The sequence below is a fragment of the Pezoporus wallicus genome, unplaced genomic scaffold (genome assembly GCF_028554395.1).
Source record: "Pezoporus wallicus isolate ANWC-B61680 ecotype Strahan unplaced genomic scaffold, APGP_CSIRO_Pwel_v1 contig_13458, whole genome shotgun sequence".
In the NCBI taxonomy this organism is placed as follows: Eukaryota; Metazoa; Chordata; class Aves; order Psittaciformes; family Psittacidae; genus Pezoporus; species Pezoporus wallicus.
The window spans coordinates 27,127-48,351 of NW_026635549.1; the positions used below are offsets into that span (position 1 = coordinate 27,127).

General features: G+C 42.7%; 1 protein-coding gene across 6 annotated transcripts; it reads left to right on the forward strand.

The window, feature by feature from the left end:
- The first annotated feature begins 675 nt into the window (after positions 1-675).
- PCF11 (PCF11 cleavage and polyadenylation factor subunit) lies at positions 676-20,672 on the forward strand. Of its 6 annotated transcripts, none has more exons than XM_057396702.1 (17): positions 676-913; positions 5,612-5,737; positions 7,929-8,117; positions 8,517-8,708; positions 9,539-10,641; positions 10,907-11,096; positions 11,189-11,834; positions 11,917-12,522; positions 12,604-13,373; positions 15,435-15,522; positions 16,184-16,303; positions 16,680-16,788; positions 17,070-17,253; positions 17,698-17,853; positions 18,802-18,894; positions 19,546-19,581; positions 20,160-20,672. In XM_057396702.1, the coding sequence occupies exons 1-17, from the start codon at positions 725-727 to the stop codon at positions 20,370-20,372; spliced, it is 5,010 nt and encodes a 1,669-aa protein (XP_057252685.1). In that variant the 5' UTR covers positions 676-724; the 3' UTR covers positions 20,373-20,672. The 6 variants fall into 6 exon arrangements, with proteins under 6 accessions (XP_057252685.1, XP_057252683.1, XP_057252684.1 ...); XM_057396704.1 differs by adding an exon at positions 4,821-5,293 and having other exon boundaries at positions 800-913; positions 11,917-13,373; XM_057396705.1 differs by adding an exon at positions 4,821-5,169 and having other exon boundaries at positions 800-913; positions 11,917-13,373.
- Positions 20,673-21,225: the final 553 nt, after the last annotated feature.

Below are 21,225 nucleotides of genomic sequence, written 5' to 3' on the forward strand. Positions count from 1 at the left end.
CTTGGAACTTGATGATCTTAAGGTCCTTTCCAACCTTAACTATTCTATGATTCTATGATTCTGTTAGTGAAGTGAAAAGGCTATGCTGAGACCTATGAACAGTGGTGTGATTAATTAAAAGGTTCAAGTGCTGACAGGGTAAGGGGAATGGCTTTCACCTGCCAGAGGGGAGACTGAGCTGAGCTCTTAGGCAGAAGTTCTTCCCTGGGAGGGTGCTGAGACGCTGGCACAGGGTGCCCAGAGAAGCTGTGGCTGCCCCATCCCTGGCAGTGTTCAAGACCAGGTTGGACACCGGGGCTTGGAGCAACCTGCTCTAGTGGAAGGTGTCCCTGCCCGTGGCAGGGGTTGGAACTGGATGAGCTTTAAGGTCCCTTCCAACCCAAACCAGTCTGGGATTCTGTGAAGCCGGGAGCCCACAGACACTTGCTGGGGCAGATAATACCCATCAAGTAGGAACACACCCGCATTAACCGGGCACCCCAGATCACCGCGGGCCCCAGCCCCTGGGGCACCGCCATTCTTCAGGACAAGGCCGCGTCCCGCTGACAGGCCTACGCGAGTGCTGCGGCCTGGCACAGCCCGCTTCGCTGCAGCGAGCGATCCCTCCGGTACGGTACGGAGTTGCCGGCAGCCCCCGCTCTCCGCTTGGGGAAGCGCGGGGAGGGCGGCTTGTCGCTCGGTTGGGTATCGGGTCCTGGTGCGGGCCCCCGGTCGGAGTAAAGCAATGTCGGCCCCGGAGAGCAACGCTGGTAGCAGCGAGGCCCGGGAGGACGCGTGCCGCGATTACCAGTCGTCGCTGGAAGACCTGACGTTCAACAGCAAGCCGCACATCAACATGCTGACCATCCTGGCCGAGGAGAACGTGCCCTTCGCCAAGGACATCGTCTCCCTGATCGAGGCGCAAATCGCCAAGGTTTTTATATTCCACCGACTACTACTCCTACCTATACTGCTGGGGGGATCGGCCGGGGCAGCGGGCTAGGGCGGCCTCGGGGGCTAGGAGGAAAGGGCGTGTGGGGGAGATGAGAGTGAGGAGGGGTGCGGGAGGAGCCGGCAGTGGCGGGCGGATGGGAGAGGCAGGAGGAGAGAGGAGGGAACAGGGTGAGGCAGCGAGGCGAGAGGGCCTGAGGGGCGGGAAGCGGGGCGAGGCAGAGGGGAGGCCGAGGGCCGGATGGGGCGAGGAGGCCAGCGGCGGGGCGGGTATAGACGGGGAGAAGGCGAGGCAGGGGGATCAGGGGGACGTGAGGCAGTGGAGGGGGCGAGCAGAGAGGGCAGGGTTTGGGCTGAGGTGGAGGGATGGGGAGAGGAGCAAGAGGCCGGAGTGGCTGTGGGGAACCAGGCAGCGTGCCTCAGCTGGGGCCAGGGAGCACGGGGTGGAGGGGGGGGCTTCTCCTTTAATCGCTAAGTTTAAGGCTGCTGCTTCTTCTACCCTTCACCCCGTAGGGAGCAGGGAACTCGGGGGAGGGGACCAGCCCCACGCCACCCTGTTGGCAGTAGAAGGGAGGGTTTGGGACTCGCCCCACCGTCAACTGCAAGCTCGCGTTTGAAGCCCCGTGTAAATAGCAGGCACAACATGGCGGCCTGGCAGTGACTGGGCAGCGGCACCTCGCCCTTGGAGCTGGGTTTGCCCCCTACATGGAGCCAGCGTGCAGTTAGGCTGGTGTCTAAACCCTTGAATTTAGTGGTTTCGATACATCGCGATCGGTAGAGAGGGGCCGATGGGGACAGCTTGTGGAAGATCTTCTAATTTTTTACTTTTATTGGGGGGGGGGGGGTAGTTTAAAGAGGTTTAAGTTCATAGCACGCAAATTGTCCACTTCTAAAGGGCTAAATATAATGACTTATAAGCATCAGTTAAGGCGATTTTCCCAGTGAGATACTAATTTTGGTGGGGTGGGCACCCTTATAGAAAAGTTTGAGAGGTGATGATCCGCTCCGGATAGAGAAGTGTGTGGTGGTAAGGGGGGGGGGGGGGGGGAGGTTGTTTTGCTCTGCCTGATTATAGAGAAAACTCTGTGGGTTTGGGGGTAATCTGTTTGGATTTCAGGTGCTCTGTGCCCCAGTTAACGGCAGTGTTTGTGTGCGTGTTTATCTTGGTTAGAGAAGTGTATCGGTTCAGGATGGGGAAGAAGAAATTCTCCCCGACAGTAGAAACTGCAGCAGCCTGTAGGATCCTAACATGGCGTCTGAAAGGCACATGATATAAAAAGAAGGGAAAGAGGAGGCTCCCTCTGCGCCCAACCCAGGCAGTTGCTGACATCAGTCAGCCACAGCACATGGAGGGGGGTTTACAGCACCTTTTTAACAGCAGCTTTTTTGTAAGAAAAGGGTTCTTCTTTCAATTCCTCCTCCCCTACTCGTGCCAGTCACCCCTCCCCTGTGGTTTCCCTTGCACCCTCTGATCTCACGTGTTCAAAGGCTTTTTTCCCTTTGGCTTGAAATCGTGGTTTATAATGGTGAGAATTGTACTATCTAATGATGGGGAGGGAAGGATCTCTTTAAGAAGTTGCTCTTTTTATCAACGCAGGGTGGCTTTTTAGTGTTGCACAGACCTCTTCCAGTCTACTTTTAAATGCTGCCAGTGGCTGAGTTTTGCCATTCCTTGGGGAGGTGACCTAATAATCGAATAGATCTCACCATTATATCTCCTAAAGGGCAGTGGATGTGTATAAAATGATTTGTGATAAATAATCAATGCTGTCAATATTTTTTCCTTCTTCATTTCTGGGTGATTCAGAGCCTGCCCTGAAGTGTGATTTCTATTTTTTTTCCTCTTTTTTTTTCCAAGATGTCTGAACTCCTGTATCAATGGTTAGTTTTGCCTAGTTACTGTTTGTGACTGTGGTTTTATCGAAGGCGAGTTTTTAGTTGTTTCTGGGAAAGTGATCTCCTTTGCTAAGCCACTTTTAAAAAGTGTTGCCTTGGAGACAGTTTGTTTAGTGTAAAACTCCAGTGGTCTGCTTTGCAATGGAATAAATGGTTCTGAAATGTGTGACTGGTATGATACTATTTGTAAATAAAAAGTGTGAAATATGTATTTGTCTTTTTATTTACCACTGTATAGTGCAGAATTTGTTTTCCAAGACCCATTTTGTATACATGGTTCTTTTTTAAAAGCCAGTTTTTGCACAAGTTTGTGACTTGGGGTCCGATTTGGAGCTTGAAATCTTTTAGGAAACTAATAAAAAAGAGCCACACATTTCCAACAATAGCTTTCCGACATTATTTGAAGGAAGAGTGGGAATTCTGTAATGAAGTCTTTAAAGCGGATGAGCTCAGTTAGTGGTGTTCTGTGTTCTGGTGGTGGTGTGGCGCCTTTCGGTTAGCGGGCATCTTTCTTGCTAGGGGGTGTTGTATAGACCACTTGAAAACAAAATCCTTTCCAGTCTGGGGTTCCCTTGAGTGGTTACTGGAGTATGGGCTAGATACCTAATAAACATTTCCAGGAGGGAAGACTTAAATAGTCTGACCATATTTAAGTCGTGGGTCTTAAAATGTGACACCTGAATAGCTTATCTTTGAAGCAGGGTGCGCTGCTAAGATTCTAATCCGTGCCATAGTTTGAAGTAGGCTTCCTTGCGAGGCGACAGTGCTTCCGTGTATGATTACTTCTAACAGTCTGATGCGTAATGAAAGTGACAGTTAAATGTTACATTGCTTTTGCTACTAAATGATTCCCCAGTGTCTCAAACCTTGGCTGCATATAGTGAGTTACTTCCATTCATTGGTGAGGTGGAATGAGTCTAACATACTGTGTTAGTAGCTCTTGGGCATAGGCACTTCTGGGACAGCTCTTTCTTTCTCTAACAGCTGACTTTAAAAGTCAGAAATAGTGCACTCTCATTTTTTTTCTAAAGGCAGACATTCAGAACTTAGTGTTTTTAATGTGTCACTGTGCAGACTGCTTGAAAGAAGAAACCCGTGTTCCACAAGCATTTTAATACTAAGTAGCTGTAGAGCCAGGGAGCTTTGATTTCTGGCACTAGAGAGATGCCTTTATTCTAACGCTTGCATATTAGCTTGTTTACAAATTGAATACATTGTAGTGTAAGATAGGCTTTTAGTGTGCTGCATTTAACTTAATTTGGTTAACTTTACTGCATTTTCCTGTCTTTTTATGGACAAAATACAGCACCTGCCTGTTTTTACTTTTTTCAGTATGCTCAAAGGCACTCCCCCCCCTGTCCCCAACTAACAAGGAATTCTGCCCTCTTCAATGTTAAGTTTCAGGTCATGGTAAATAAATACACATTTAAGGGTGAGGAAACATTTGTGGTTTACCCATCTAAAAGTATTGTTGACCTGGTGCCCTTCTGTGAACCACCTAAAAGGGGAATTAAATCTAAAATTGTAAAGCAAGAACACTTCCACACACCTGTCTGGACAAGGGGCTGCGATGTACGGTGTCCTTAATGAACCCAGTAGCCTGTCCTGTTTAAAATGAGCAGTGAGTGGAGTTACTCTGGTTTTATCCTGATCTCACCGCGTGGTGAATGGGACTTAAAAGTATTGCAAGTGGATGCTCTTCTAAGGGGGTCAAGGTCAACACAGCTTGTGGTGTTGTCTTTCGTGTCCTTTTCCACAAGTCTGTGTATTTGCTGACGTGTTCTGGAACTTTGTTGTGCCTTCTGCTTTGTGAAAGCCAGTGGTGGGCATTAAAATCGCCTCGATGGGGCTGGTAGTGCTTTGTGTACATTGGAAGTCGCTGTAGTGGTCCAGCATCACCACACCTTTGCACAAACTTACTACAAGTTTTGAAACTGGATATAAACCAGACAACCAAACCCAAATAACAAAACCCAAGCCTCCTGTTGTAGCAGCTGTGTCCTTGAAGACTCCCTTCTGTGCAACTCCCTGGTTGCGGTTCCTGAGCTTGTCTGTGCCTTTGCCCGGTTGACCAGATACTTGAGTTCTCTCTGGATTTTGAACCTTGTGACTGTGCGTTTTTGCATGCAGTCTGGAAATTGAACTGTCACTGCCTGCAAGTGCCTGCAGAGAATGGGACTCCCTCCATCTGTGTGGATTATGCTGAGATAACTGTGACCTGTTCTACGTGTGGTTTATTAAATGACTGATACTCAACAGCTACAGAAGTTCCCTGACTGGGGCTATTTGCCAGAAGTCTGATTTGAGTTCTGTGAAACCCAGAAAAAACTGAGCATTCGGGAGGTTTGAATTAGAAACTTTTTTTAGACGTTCCTTGAAGTGCTACTGACTGACTCCTAACTTAAAAACCTGCTTTCTCAAGTGGCTTTTCAGAGGTTCCATCAGTACATAGCAGCAATACTGTCTTGTGGGCTTCTTTTTTTCTTCTTTTTTTTTTTTTTTTTTCTTTTTGCCTTTTCCCAAGCTTTGGTACACAGACAGAATAACCTGAGGTGTTCCTTTTTTTGTGTGATAGACCCACCGTGCTATACTTTGAACTGAGTTACCGATTTTCCAGATTAAGTTTTTGTATAAACAGAAAAATTCCCAAGGCAATTCCCTTGGTGTTTATAGTGGCAACCAAAAAGAGAGGTCTGTATTTCTGGGATTGGTAATCCCTCTATTTAAAAAGCTTAGCATATGTTTTTATTGTACTAAACTTCTCAGTTTCTTCTTATTACTCCAGGCTCCTGCATCAGAGAAGCTTCCTGTTATGTACCTTATGGATTCCATTGTCAAGAATGTCGGAAGAGAGTATCTTACTGCATTTACTAAAAACCTAGTTGCAACATTTATTTGTGTATTTGAAAAGGTATATACACTTTCAGAAAAGTTCTGTATTCTAAGAAAATACATGTTCCTGGTAAAATAAATACTTGCTTTCAGTTTTGGGTTTTCTTGGGTGCTGAACTATACAGATTGGTTGGTTTATGTCAATCTCAGTACTGTGTCTGTACTGTGAAATACCAAGCATGTGAGTTACATGTTAGTAGAGTCTTTCTTAATTTGGTTTATAACCATCTGTAATTTTCCTATATCCAGGCAAGATTTTACTAATAGGATTTTGTTTACCTGGATGGACTTTCTCTCATGTATAGACCAATTAATTATGAACTGTTGGTTTAGTTTTAAGATGGTAAATAGTCTTTATGCAAAGAATAGACTGAGAATCAGTTTCTGGTGGATTTCCTCAGAGCCTCTCTCTGCTGTAGTTAGGTTTGTCTGATTTACTTGATTTGTGATACGCAGAATGAGTGCTTAAAGTGCAAAGAATGAATAGCACTGATAACCAGTTCTTTCCTGGTGGTCTGTGATTTGAAGGAAAAAAAAGTGCTAGGGGAGAAGGATGTTAGAATGTATTGCTCTTTTACATGACAAATATGGTTTAATTTCATTTAACCTTGAGAGCTGTTGCCATATCTTTTATTTTTTGCTCTTGATCTTTAAACCCAGGAAGTAATTCTGTGTATTTCCCAGTAAGAAAGGCAAATCAAAGTCCAGATTTTGGAAGGCTGGACTTGAATGTGTTTAAGTTGGATCAGAAATGAAGAGTTAGCTTCTATGGTTTCCTGTGATTTAAGAGAGTTGCATCTCGTATGAATGAGATGTTTGTGTATTTACCTGTCATTACATATCAGGATCTGAAATCCCGCTATGCTTTGTATATGGTTTTCAGATGTAATACACATAAAGAAATAAGGAATAGATGGTAATAATGATCATAGAACACTTAAGCTCTCATATGAAGATAGGTAGATACTCTATTTTTTCAGTATTGTGAATGTATTTTTTTTACTGAGTTGCATTTAATGTTGCAGCTGAAGCTCTGGATAATAACTGATTTTCAGAGTTTTATAGGTTAACTGTTTGCTAAACTAACTAAAACTGTTTACTTTATGTGTATTAATGAATTGTGTAAAGTAATCACTTCTAATAGCTTAACTACTCGTGTTGAAAGATGCAAGTAGAATTCCAGCACTGACATTATTACAAGTTCTGTTTTATCAGTCAGTGGACACTCGATGAAGGCAGAAACTTCTGCTCAGTCATTTTTTCACCTTCTGCAGTGAACTCCAAGCCCTCTCATTGAAAATTTTACAGGGAACCCCCCCAGTAACTAAGTAGGAATTTCTTTTGTTGAAGTTCCTGCTCCTCCCTGAAAGAACCTCTGACCTTCCCAGACTGTTCTGTGTCTTGCTGTAACATATTAAAGACTAAACTGCAGCAAAACCCACCCACAAAGTCAGTACTTAATGGCTGAATTGGGACATTAACATTAGGACAGCTGCATATATTTGTTCTTAAATATTTTTCATTTATTGTTCATTGAACTTCTCAAGTTACGTGATGAATGGTATTTTGCTTTACTACAAATTTCCAACTTTTACCTGTCATGATGATCCAAACAAATTGTGAAGAGATAAAATGGACAGTGGTCCTACAGGTCCTCTTGATCTGTGGCTCACAGATGGGTCTAAGTTTGCAGCTGAACTGAAATACAGTTAACTTAAAATAGTCCTTTTGTGGCATTTGTTGGGAAAAAAGTCCTTCAGTGGCTGAACAGCTGAGCAAAACACCTTTCCTGTGCACAGTTTGTGGTTTCCTGATCTGTTTGTCATTGTTGTACTCCAGTTAGCACAAAGACTAGACCAATGTGTTGTCTCAGAGGCTGTTGCCTTTCAATATTTTTGTTACTGTATTTTTTCCACAGAAATTGGGCAAGTAAAATGAGAATTTTGGTAATGGAAAAGTTGAAAGAAAATTCTCAGAGAATGGTAATACACAATAAAACCTTCCAGTGGCCTTGAAACAACAATCCCACATTTGAGCTGCTGTTACTGATTCTGTTGGTATAGATATATGATCTGCACTGCTTTAATTCTGTGTTTAAACCAGCAAACTGTTGCTAGTACTAGGAAATGAATGAACTAAGTTCTACAGAAAAGTTTAAGAAATTGTTTTATATTAACTTAACAAGCCATAGAATTGTTTTATTGTTTTAGGTGGATGAGAATACTAGGAAAAGTTTATTTAAGTTACGCTCCACATGGGATGATATTTTTCCCTTGAAGAAACTGTATGCACTTGATGTCAGAGTCAACTCATTAGATCCAGCCTGGCCAATTAAGCCTCTGCCCCCAAATGTGAATACTTCTAGCATCCATGTGAATCCTAAGTTTTTAAATAAATCGGTAAGTGTTTCTGCCTCCTCTATGAACAGATGGTAAAACGTGTCATTTTCGTTGTTTGTATGCTGCTTTTTGACAGTTGATTGTGAATGAAGTAACCTTTGTTGCAAGGTAAGATGCATTTCTGAATTGAGAGTATTTGATGGGTTTGGTTTGTGTATTTCAAAACTATTCTTGATTTTGGAACATGGTGAATTTATAATGATAGGTTTGTCGCAGGAGGAAGTTACAGTGGAACAATAAGTTTTATATAGTTCTAATTACATTTTGCATTAAAAATGCAATTTCTAACTGCTGTACAAACCTAAGTGCCAGTACTAGATCATGGTAGCACTTAAAGGAGATGGAGTTGTTTGATTCCACCAGGATTTTAAATGTAACTTTCATTTATTGTGTTTCTAGCCAGAGGAATCTGCTACGCCTACCTCTGCTATAACTTCTGGTGCCTCTACTCCTCCTGCTGTTCCCGAAATACAAAAGAATTTGACACAGGAGCAACTAATAAGGCAGCAATTGCTTGCAAAGCAAAAGCAGTTGTTAGAACTTCAACAAAAAAAATTAGAGCTGGAGCTGGAACAGACGAAAGCACAGTTGGTGAGTAGGAGAGTTGGTGAAACTTGTGTAGTTGGGTCTCACTTTATCCTGGACAGCGCTTAGGTGTGCCGGTAACTACAGTCTTGTTTTTTCCTTGGGTGAGTAGCTGTTTTAGGACTAGAGCAGTGCAAGTTGATCTGGGGTTCCTGAACAGTTACTTATTTCCTAAAATCCTTAAGAGTTCCACTCAGAGGTTAAAAAAAGGTGAAGTTCTCGGTGTTTTGTGTTTTAACTTCTCTCCAAAATGATGCCTGCCTCTTCTTCCACCTCTTCTTGTGGCTCATACCAAGCAAGGCTTTTTCAAATATATTTCCTCTTGCAGAATGGGGAAGCCTGACTGTTGGAAACAAAGTCACCTTCCTCATTAGGTTAAGATGGTTTGATGCCACCATCTGAAGATGGTGGTTAAGCTCTATTGGTTTACATTCGTAACTAAAAGTCTTGCTGTGGTGGCAGTTGATGATACCAAAATAAAGCATCTTTGAGGCACAGAAACCTGAACATTATTATATCAGCTGCTTGGCAGCTTAGTTGCCTTGAGTGTGTGGAATATATAGAAAGCTAACACTGTAATGAGAACATGTGCCTAAAGTACAGATTTTACAGTATTGACTTTGTAGTACTGGTTTATATTATATTTGAATTTCATCTTTTGTAATGGCACTGTGTTAGTTTAACACTTGCAATTAACAGTGGGTCATTTTCAGTTAAATGGGTGACTCATAACTTCCAAGACATTTCCATTTATAGTTTTGGTTTTGAGGTAAGAACATGAACATCTCGAGGTAGTTTTGTCATGCAGATTAATGCAGGATATTTTCCTGTTTCAGGCTGTATCTCTTAGTGTTCAGCAAGGATCATCATCTGTAGCTTCAGTTCCAGCACCTTCTAAGCAACACATGTCTTCCACACCTCCCATGACAGTTAAAGCACCTCATCAGACTGCTGTGCAATCTGAAAAAAGCAAGCCATCCCCAAGTCCTCCACTTCATGATGTCAAAATAGCAAACAGGGATCCTCGGCTTAATAGGATGAGTCAACATTCTTCTCATGGTAAAGACCAGTCTCATAGGAAAGAGTTTCCACCAAACACAACCAATCAGTCTGATACCAAGACAAGTAAAACACAGTCTGAAAAACAGAGCTCAACAAAGCAGGAGAAATCGAAAACAAGTGAAAAAACACAGAAGAAGGAACTTGAGCAGTCAGAAGCAAAATCTAAATCACCATCCCCTTTGAAAAATAAGCAACCCAGTACTAAAGATACTAAAAGCCAGGAATGTGAAAGCACGAAAGTATCTGATATTAGTAAGCGGGATCCAAGACTGAAAAGACATCTTCAAGATAAAGATGGCAAAGAGGAGGAGGTGAAGGAAAAGAGGAGAAATATAGAGAAGAAAGAAAAAGAGGAACATAAGACAAGTGAACACAGAGCAGCAGGCAGCAGAAATAAAGTCATCAATGGTGCTGTTCAGAAACAAGACACAAGTACAGAGGAGACAGAGAAACAGGGTGGGAAACAAGGGCGATCGAGTAATAGGAAACGGTCACGATCGCGCTCTCCTAAGGCACGGTCACCATCTACACATTCTCCAAAAAGACGGGAGAGGAGGTCACCAAAAAGAAGACTTAGGAGCTTGTCTCCTACTTCATCAACTCCAAAAATTGGAAAGATCCGTCAGATAGGTGTAAAGCAGTCTCATGTTGAAGAAAGCACACAAGCAGCAAGAGATGAAAGAAATTCGACTAAGAGGAATGCTAAACAAGAGGTGCGAGATCCGAGGAGAGTGAAAAAGGCCCAAGAAGACAGGCCCCAAGAAACAGCAGGCCAGCATTCTACTAAAGCTTCTCCTGATCCAAAGGAGAACGCAGAGAACTGGCAAGGGTCCAAATCAGGCAAGAGGTGGAAATCTGGTTGGGAAGAAAATAAAAAGTAAGTTACTATCTTTAAAACAACTTCTGCTGGAAGTCAGTGGAGATTCCACTGCTGACTTCAGTGTAGGCACCTTTAGGAGGCAATGTTCAGATGGTTAAAATTGATCATTGTAATGTATTTCTACTAGTGAAATATGGAAATGGTGTATACTTGGATTCTAAGGTGATAGTGTTGTTTTGCCATCATCAGTTCTAATAGGAATGTAGCAGTCATGTCCTGAATAAAGAAGTAATCTATATTTTAAATCTATTCTTGCTTTCAGCACACAGCAGAATGAAGAGCACCAAGCACTTGGTAAATCTCCTCACCAAAGACACCGGGAAAATTGGCCTGCTGGCAAAGGAATTCTATCACCCCGAGCACCAAAGCAGCAGCACCGGTTAAGTGTGGATGCCAATTTACAGATTCCCAAGGAACTGACATCTGCAAGCAAGAGAGAATTACTTAAGAAGGTAATAACCATAAGTCTGTCTTCATAGAAGTGTCCTGGAGATATAGTTTGCTTTGCTTTTTGGAAGTCTAAACCTTTAACTTTATATTCTAGGCCAATGAACGGTTGACATCGGGTGAAATAACACAGGATGAGTTCCTCATGGTGGCTCATCAGATTCGACAGCTGTTCCAGTATCAGGAAGGAAAGCACAGATGTAATGTCTGGGATAGCCCTACAGAGGAAAAATGTGGTTTGAAAAAGAAACCTCTTCTGTCAGATGCAGAGTTAACGTACTATGAACATAAGGCTAAGCTAAAAAGAACTCAAGTTCAGCATTCCTTGTCAAGGCTTGATCTGTTGGATCCTGATGATATTCTGGATTATCATTTACCTGATGCATTGCTTTCTGGAATAGAGTGTGAGCAAGCAAAAGCCAAGCGTGGAGTACAGTTTGATAGGAAAGAGCCATTTGGGGAGAGAGCAAGGAGACACTCACCTGTAAGTGGCACTAACAGACCTTTTGCTGATAACCTCTCACCACTTGAGGGTCGACGAAGACTTGAGGAACAAAATGCTGCTAAGGGAGCAAGAGGTTCTAAGAACTTTGATCCTTACGATAGTTGGGGAGAATCAGAGGAATTCAGAGATGCTCTGAGACAGCAGGGGAAAAGCACATCCACAGAGTTCCAGAAAATAGATGGTGATGCAGTCTGCAGATTCGATAATCGTGAGGAAAGACAACTTCTTGGGCAAGCTGGTGCGTGCTTTGCCTTTATTTTCCATCACTTAAATGCTCGCATATTGCTACTTACTTACCTGGTTTGCTCTGGGTTTTTTAGGTGTTCGAGAGGAGCCAAGATCACCATTCAGTGAACGTTTCAAAAGAGCTAGGTATGAAGATCCAGAGAAATCACCATTTCCAGAAAGTCCAGGATCGAGATTTGGAGGCATTGAAGCAAAGCAGAGGATAAGCGCACTGATGGAAGAGAGACCTCTGTTTGATGGCTCACCTAGACAGGCTGCTGCAAGGGTTGGAGTAGATGGACAAGGAAGCCCTTTTGGTGATGCTCCTGCTGCTGGGGCAAGTTCCAGAATTGATGGGCCACCTGGACAGGCTGCTCTGAGATTTGAGGGGCCTTTGGTGGGAGCGGGTGCATCTCAGTTTGATGGACCGCTAGCAGGAGCAGGGGGAGCTGGAGCCCTAAGATTTGATGGGCCACCAGGGCAGCTGGCAGGGGCCCTGAGGTTTGAAGGACCTCCAGGACAGGGTGCTGGAGGAGGTCCATTGAGATTTGAGGGCCCTCTTGGGCAGATAGGTGGGCCATTGCGTTTTGAGGGGCCTGCAGGTGGTCCTAGATTTGAAGGACCAGGAGTTGGCCTCAGGTTTGAGGGTCCCCGTGGTCAGCCTTCAGGTGGTCTCAGGTTTGAGGGACCTCATGGTCAACCTATGGGGCCTCGAGGTCAACCAGGGGGTGGTCTCAGGTTTGAGGGACCCCATGGTCAGCCCTTGGGGCCTCATGGTCAACCAGGGGGTGGCCTCAGGTTTGAGGGGCCACATTTACAGCCATTGGGGCCCCATGGTCAAGCTGGAGGTGGCCTCAGATTTGAGGGGCCCATGGGGCCCCATGGACCGTCAGGTGGTGGGCTCAGATTTGATGGGCCACATGGACCATCAGGTGGTGGGCTCAGATTGGAAGGACCAGGTGTAGGTCCTAGGTTGATTGATGGACCAATACACCAGGGAGCTGGACTTAGATTTGATGGTCCTTTGGGTCGGGCTGGCCCGAGGTTTGATGGTTGTCACGCAGCTGGATTTGATGGTCAGCCTGGACAGTTGTCCCTGTTACAAAGATTTGATGGAATCCATGGAACACCTGGTCCAAGATTTGAAAGGGCTCCTGGGCAACAGGCACAACCACGTTTTGATACAGCCATACCTCAAAGATTTGATGGACCTCACCAGCCAGCCTCTAGGTTTGATTTGCCACTTGGCCTTCAAGGTGCACGCTTTGAAAATGTAGCTAACCATCCTGCCTCAAGACTAGAACTGTCACCATATGGACAAGGTGGTCCATTTGTTGACCATCCTGGCCATGGCTACAATGGACCATCTCATGGGATGCAGTTCCAGAGACCTGATCTGTTTGATGGTTCACCTGGACCAAATTTTAATGGGCCAGCTGGGCCTGGAGCACAAAACTTCCCACTGCGAGCAGCTGGGCATTACTTCGAAGAAAAAGGGCTTCAAGGTCCTCAGTATGGAAACTTCAATAACATGCCAATGGGAAGTAGTCAGGTAAGAGCTGATGGTTTGCTTGTGGACTATTCCTGTGTAGAGAATTAGCAGGTTTTTCTTCCTCTAAAAATTGGAAGGTTCTCCTAAAGACCTGGCAGAATGAGAGCTAGTTTAAAGCTAAAAGAGTCATCCTGCTTCAGTAGGTTCTAGATAATTTAAGGAGGACATACAGTGCTATTTTTGAATAATCTATTTTTAAGAATTAAAGCAAATACTGGATCTTTACAATCACTTCATAGCTCAGAATATGACAGTGAAATTAGTATTTTTAAATGGAAAAATGAGGTAATTAGAAGCCTGTGATATATTATTATACTTGCACAAAAGTGAATTCTGTATAAAGCATTAAAAAAATAACACTGGGATTATAGAATGGGTTGGGTTGGAAAGGACCTTAAATCTCATGCAGTTCCAAGCCCCTGCCACAGGCAGGGACACCTCCCACTAGAGCGGCTTGCACCAACCCCTGTACAACCTGGCTTTGAACACTGCCAGGGATGGGGCAGCCACAGCTTCTCTGGGCACCCTGTGCCAGCGTCTCAGCACCCTCACAGGGAAGAACTTCTGCCTAATGTCTCATTTCAGTCTCCCTTCTGTCAGTTTAAAGCCATTCTCCCTCATCCAGTCCCTGTCCAGCTTTCTTCTTCCAACACCCTTTAGGCATTGGAAGCTGTTATAATGTAAGTGAATATACAACATTTTCTAAGAGGTATAGGACTGGAATGCACAAAATTCTGTGGTCTCTTTGCAGTTGTTGGTACTGATGACAAGCAGGTTTAAAGAGATACCTATAACTGGGGTGAATTAAGAAAGAACAGACATTGTTCTGTTCAGCCTGGAGAAGAGAAGCTGCTTGGAGACCTCAGAGCAGCTTGCAGTATCTGAAGGGGGCCTACAAGGATGCTGGAGAGGGCCTGTTCATCAGGGACTGTAGACATAGGACAAGGGGTGATGGGTTTAAACCGAAACAGAAGTTCGGGTTATATATAAGGAAGAAGTTCTTTACTATGAGGGTGGTGAGGCGCTGACACAGGGCGCCCAGAGAAGCTGTGGCTGCCCCATCCCTGGCAGTGTTCAAGGCCAGGTTGGACAGGGCTTGGAGCAACCTGCTCTAGTGGAAGGTGTCCCTGCCCGTGGCAGGGGGTTGGAACTGGGATGAGCTTTAAGGTCCTTTCCAACCCAGATAATTCTATGATCCTGTGATTGTTGAACTATAGTCTTCTAAAATTCACTTGGCACCAGCATGCTTTAAAAGCTCAGTTGTCTTTGCTGAGGCTCCTGTTTGAAATGCTCTCTCCAAAAGGGGAAAATAACAAGTGAAAACAGTGTTGTTTCAGGAGAGGAGAGATTTTAAAGTATTTTTCTTTTGGGGATAATAATGGTTAAGTTACTGTGTGAAAGTAGGTGACCTGTCCTGCTAACCTCTAATGCGACTAGATTTTAAAGAACTTGTAAATCCAGAAAGCACCCAGTTGAGGGGAAAACACCTCATTTTTATTACAAGCATGTTATAAAACCTGTTTTTCTATCTGATCCCCACTGTAGCTGGTTTGCTGGAAGAATCCTGCTTTTGTATGTGTGTCATGTAGTGGATGCTGTTTCGGTTCTTAGAACTGATCCTGGCATTTGTTAATAGATCCTTACTGGTTTCTTTAATTTCTTTGTGATGAGTTCTCTTTTGGTGAACAGGAGCAATTTTAAAGGAAGAACTGTTTGGAAAATGGGATTGAAGGCTCATGGCTCTACAGGAAATGGTGTTTGGGGGATTTTGGTTTGGTTTGGGCTTTGTCTGGAGTTTCTTGTTTGGTTTGGGTGGGGTTTTCGGTTTGTTCTAATGTAAATGTTAGGCAAAGTGAGTAAGTGTTCCTGATACTTCTCTAGTGGGAAGTGAAAATGAGGCAAAGTTTATGTTGTTGTTTGTGGACCTTTTCATAGCAAACTGACTTCTGGGAGGAATTTAATGTGTATGAAAATACTGAGAAATATTGAGATGTTAATGATAAAATTATAAAAAGGAAACTTAAATTTGTACACAAACTACTTCAGTGTTGCCTTTCACAGGTTTCTCTCATGTCTGCTCAAGGAGGGCCTTATGGCCAAGGTCAACAGTATTTGCCAAATCCTGGAGGTTTTGTTCAGAACCCTGCAGGTGGGTAACAAAACCACTGATCTTCCTTTTCTTTCTCTTGGATTATTGTGTTGATGGCCACAAAAGTGACCCTTTGGTAATGTCCCACTGTACAAGATCTGTGTGGATGGAGGGAAGCCTCCTCAGTGAGGTGTCTGTGGTTGTTGTTTCTGTAGCACCTTCATCTTTTCAGGGGTTTCCCCTCAAACAGTGAAGGCTTTCACTTGTTCTCATTCAGTGTGTGGGTTTGGTATGTAGCTGTGCTTAAAGAAAAAGAGAAAATGAATACATTTTGGTCTGCTTTTTTGGAAAGCCCCAATCTGTATGGGTGTATGAGTGGTTAGTAATGAAAAGCTTTTAAAAAGTCAGAAATAGTTCAAGTAGGGGATGAAGTAGATTGGTGTTGGTGAAATATTTAAGCATTAAATAAAGAAAATGCTGCATTTCAGTAACCACTGTCCAGTAGGAATCTGTGTATGGGCAGCCAGCTTAGGTAGCACTTCTGCTGTGGAGGAAGAAATTAGCCAAGTATTAGGCATAAAGCAAAGAGAGTTGCTAAATAATTTGAAATTAAAAAGAAAGAAACAAGGGGCTGAAGGAAAAGTGTGTTTTGAAACATGCAGCTGAAAGTGAATTTCTGATGGAACTTCTTGTCTCCTTGAACGTTGATGTTTTTCCCCAGGAGCCGTTCCACATTCGTACCCTGATAACCACCTTGGGCAGGTTGATGTCAATGAGCTGTTTGCTAAACTGCTGAAAACAGGGATCCTCAAACTGTCAAAGACTGACTCCACTTCAGCACGTATGTAGATCCATTATGTTCTAACTAGTCAGCTTATCCACAACTGAAGTGTAAAGTGAAATACTAGAGCTGTTGTGAGCTCCTGCATGTTTTTTTAAACTGAACTTTGGTTTTGGGAAGGAATTTGGAGTGTGTGATAAGAGTAAATTCCTAGTATCTATTTTTCTGAATTGAAATTCTGAGTAGCTTATAGTTTCTCGTATGCTTTATTTATGTTAATGATGTTAGAAGATGATTGACTTGGCTGTTGCACATGTGTATTTTAGCATAGTCACATTATATTTTTTAATAGTGGAGTAAAAATAGCTGTCAGGAGCACGTCACTTCTTTCTGATGATGTACTGAAATTTTGGTAAACTATCTTTATGCTTTCTAGAAGTGAATGAAGGATCAGCCCAGCCTGCTGCTGAAGAGGAGGATGATGACCAGAATGAAGATCAAAATGTCCCAGACCTCACAAACTTCACTGTTGAAGAACTAAGACAGTGAGTATAGTAGAATGAGTTTACAGTGCAGTAACAATGAATGACATAGGCGTATCTAAGATAGTTAATCCAAGACAGCTGGGAGCTTTTGAAAGATTCTGTGTCACCTTGTGACTGAGAGGACCTGCAGGTTTTAATGTTGGCCTGAGAGAATTTGAGAGAGGAAAAAGAGGGAGAAGTTATCTATATGTATGCTTTGGTTATGCAGTAGATTCATGTTTTTCCTCTTGTGGACATCTGAGCAACTAATGTTAACAATTCTTTTCCACCTCTTTCTGTAGGCGCTACGATAGCGTTATAAATCGTCTGTACACTGGAATTCAGTGTTACTCGTGTGGAATGAGATTCACCACTTCACAGACAGATGTTTATGCGGATCATTTGGATTGGCATTATCGTCAGAACCGGACAGAAAAAGATGTTAGCAGAAAAATCACACACAGAAGATGGTACTACAGTTTAACAGTAAGTAGTGCAATGTGTGGCTTAATAAATTAGAAGCTGGATTCTGTGTTTTACTTATGTATGGGCTGTAGTATTGCAGTTGAAATCTGCATCATCACGCAAGTTGGCCTGTGGTAAACAACATCTCAGATATTTCAAGTAGTTCTCAAATGCCTGTTGAAATACAACAGGGAATTGTGTGATGAACAGTAACCAGTGTGAGACCAGTGGTGCTGTTTTCATTGCACTGAGAACGTAGCATTGAAGTGTTGAAGTGTGGCATTGTGAGAAAGCACCCACTGTGCTCGTGCTGCATGTGGGGAGCACTGCAGCTCTGATGAGAATTCATTGAATTATGGTAGTTGGGGATGTCTTTTGGTTGTTGCTCTTTTTTTATTCCCTTATTGTTTAGCCATTTCTCGCTATTTGTCAGAGTCTGACTGCGAATGAAACCTTCTTCCTTAGGACTGGATTGAATTTGAGGAAATAGCTGACCTCGAGGAGCGTGCAAAGAGCCAGTTCTTTGAAAAAGCTCATGAAGAGGTTGTGCTGAAGACACAAGAAGCTGCGAAAGAGAAGGAATTTCAGAGTGTTCCTGCAGGACCTGCTGGAGCAGTTGAGGTAAGTTTCAGCTTGCGTTTTATTAGCTCAGATAACAACATTCTTTCATACAGTGTATGTAGACTGAAGTCTTGTTCTTGGATCTCTGTGCAGCCACCCCACAGGTGGTGTATTTGTGTGTGTAATGGTTGTTTCCCAGGTGCAGATAGCAGTGTAAATCACCTGTAGTTCAATAAAATCTATGCCCCTCAGCATTCCATTGAAATGGGCAGACTGTGTTAATTTGCTGAATGTTTCCGTAGAGAAACTAGAGCAAGTGAATTGGAAATGGTCCTTTGCCATTCAAATTGGGCTTACTGGGTTTTGATACTTTTACACAGAATTTCTGTTTTGGTGGAAAATAAGCATTAGGACAAAGAAACATCTCAACGTCACATGTAGAGCTGTATTTTGGTAGGTGAATTGGTGTAGTAATCAAGTACAAATGTTGATACAACTAGCTATCAGGCAATGAAGGCCTTTGTTCTGATTTTAAAAAGCACCTTTTGTGCTTTGTTCTCCAGTTTGATTATTTTGCCCAGAAGTATGACAAATGTTAATACTTCATCTAAATAGTCTGCTTTTTTTTAGCCTGAGGCTCCAGGTTAAGGAGAAGAGTGAAGATAATGCCATAAATAGTATTAAATCCTTGTGCTAGGTTGTCTTTATATGTCAGTAAACCAGCATTATATTGTTATGAAATGTTGTGCTTAGACTTCCTGGCTTCAAAGGGCAAAACTCCCCTTTCTCAAGTGAGATAGTAGTTGTCAGGTCCAGATGCTGATGTGCAAACTATACTCAAATAACTTCTAATTCATGTTTTCTAAAGTGTGGAAGACAGATCATGTTGTAGTCTGAATGTATTTAAAAGACCCTTATTTGCCTGTCACTAGGTTTCTGAAGTTCATGTGTTCAGTAAGGTGTTGGAATAATCTCATTTATTTCTGTTACTGCGTAATAACTTTTCAGAGCTGTGAAATTTGCCAAGAGCAGTTTGAACAGTACTGGGATGAGGAAGAGGAAGAGTGGCACCTGAAGAATGCTATTAGAGTAGATGAGAAGGTAATCTGATTGTACTTACATGTGATATTTATAGTAAAAACCCACAGAATTACAGCAAAGAAAGAGAAAGCCATGGGTTTTAGTACTTAATGTTCCATCCCTGTTAGTGCTCAAGGCCAGGTTGGACGGAGCCTTGGGTGACATGGTCTAGTGTGAGGCGTCCTTGCCCATGGCAAGGCCTTGGAACTAGATGATCTTAAGGTCCTTTCCAACCCAAACCATTCTCTGGTCTTGTGATTCTAAGGGCTGTGTTTCTCCTGGCGGTTCGTATGGTAGTTTTCCAGGCTTCCAAGTACATAAATATCTCAGCCCTTGGAAGTGCATGAAGTCCTGGTGGCATTAGTGTATCCTCATTGGCCTTCCCTTACACTGCTGTGCTGAAAGGGAAAATGAACGTCTTTCTATATAGGTGTAGATAACTGGTTCATTTATTTCTGTATGCAGCTGTATAAGATAATTCCCAGCACTTAACCAGGCTCCTGTATTATAATTTGCCCTAAATAAATACAGAATCATTTCCCAGTCATATTTGATGCCATACTTTGCCTGCTCATACCGTTGTGTGATGATGTGTAATTGTCATTGTTCTGTGTGTAACCAACCATCCTGCTGTCATTTAATGTAATTAAATAGATAACCATTTTCTTTCAGATTTACCATCCATCTTGCTACGAAGATTACCAAAACGTAAGTGAATCCTTCTTCATGGTTTCTGAAGCATTTGGCTTTCACTGTGTTTGCTGGAGCTCTGCCTTTGCAGGGAGCAGATGCGTTCAGAGCTACCCATTTCTCTTGTCCAAGGCTCACACGGCAAGTTTGTAATACAGAATTAGCCAGGATGCATTTCGTGTTGCAGTGTGCCATGACAGCTTGTGTTATACACGACTGAAGTGAAACGATGGTTTGAAACCACATCCTGGATTTGTTGAGTAACACATGTAGTCTGAGGAATTTGCAAAAATGGAATAGATGGGTGTTCCGGTGTGTCGTGTTTTGGGAGGTAGAGTTCCCTTGGGGAGGCAAGTAGTTTGTGGTAGTGTGTTAAGCATTTCACCACTGCTTGGATGACACTGTTTCAAAGGAATTGTGAAAAGTAATGCCATTCAAAAGGTAAATTTGTTTTCTTAGGATCTTGATAAAATAGAAGTTTGTGTTTTGAGTGCCTGACCATCAACGTGTTTGCGTTTTGAAAGAGTGAAAGGGATAAGGAGCTAAAAATTCTTCCTGTAATGTGTGTTAATGCTGCTTTGACTTTGGCTTTGCAGACATCATCCTTTGATTGCACACCATCTCCCAGCAAGACTCCTGTAGAAAACCCATTAAATATAATGTTGGACATTGTTAAGCAAGAAACAGAAGAGTCCTGTGAGTCACCTAAAGTGAAAGAAGAACCTGATGACACCCCTCCTGCCTGTGCAGAAGAGAGCAGCACACCTGTATCTACAGACATAAAGACAGAACCTGATGAGTCTGTTTAAACTAACTTGAGTTATGAACATTCTTTTTTTTTTACAGAAGAGCTGCTGTGTTCTCTCTGGAAGGCAAATACTTTTTATATGAAATAAAAATGTTCAACTGAGGCAGGGCCTCAAACTACTGCTTGGTTAATAAATACATTTTTGTATTTGAATTTAACTTGCCTGCACAGTTTCAGGTGTCATTGTGTGAAAGTTCTATAGATGCGTGAAAAATTAAATGGAATGAAATGGTCTATGTAAAAAATGTACAATTTTCACTTGTGGAAATGTAAATTATAAATAAAAGCTATTTTTGCTATATATGGGAGTGTAACGTTTATGCACACCATCAAACGGAGACAGTGTTTCTGTACTTTTTTCAGTTGAACTTACACAAGAACTTTTGGCTCAGTAAGATTCAGAAAGCAAATCATCTTCCTTCAGTTATGCCACAGGCGATAGGAATTTCTCACAGAGGTGGGGACACAGTGCAGGAACGTCTCACAGGCAACCCGAGGTTTCTTTTCTTTCTAAACTTATTTGAACAAACTTACATATTCAGATAGAAATTAAAAAAAAAATTTAAAAAACCCTAAAAAAAAATAACCAAAAACACAGTTTTGGGTAGAAGGGGAGAATATAACAAAGCAACCAGAGTGCTTGATCGTGAACACAAGTGCCAACAACCACTTAAACCAGGATGCCTGGTAATAAAGACACTTTTAATGATTCTTTTTTCTTCCATTAGTCAACCACCTAAGAATTTAATACTGCTGAACACTTTTCTTTACGTTACGGGGTGGGGGTGGGGGGGGGAATGAATGTAAGAATGCTCATTTGAAACATGGTTAACACTTTTCTTTTTGTTGCTTAT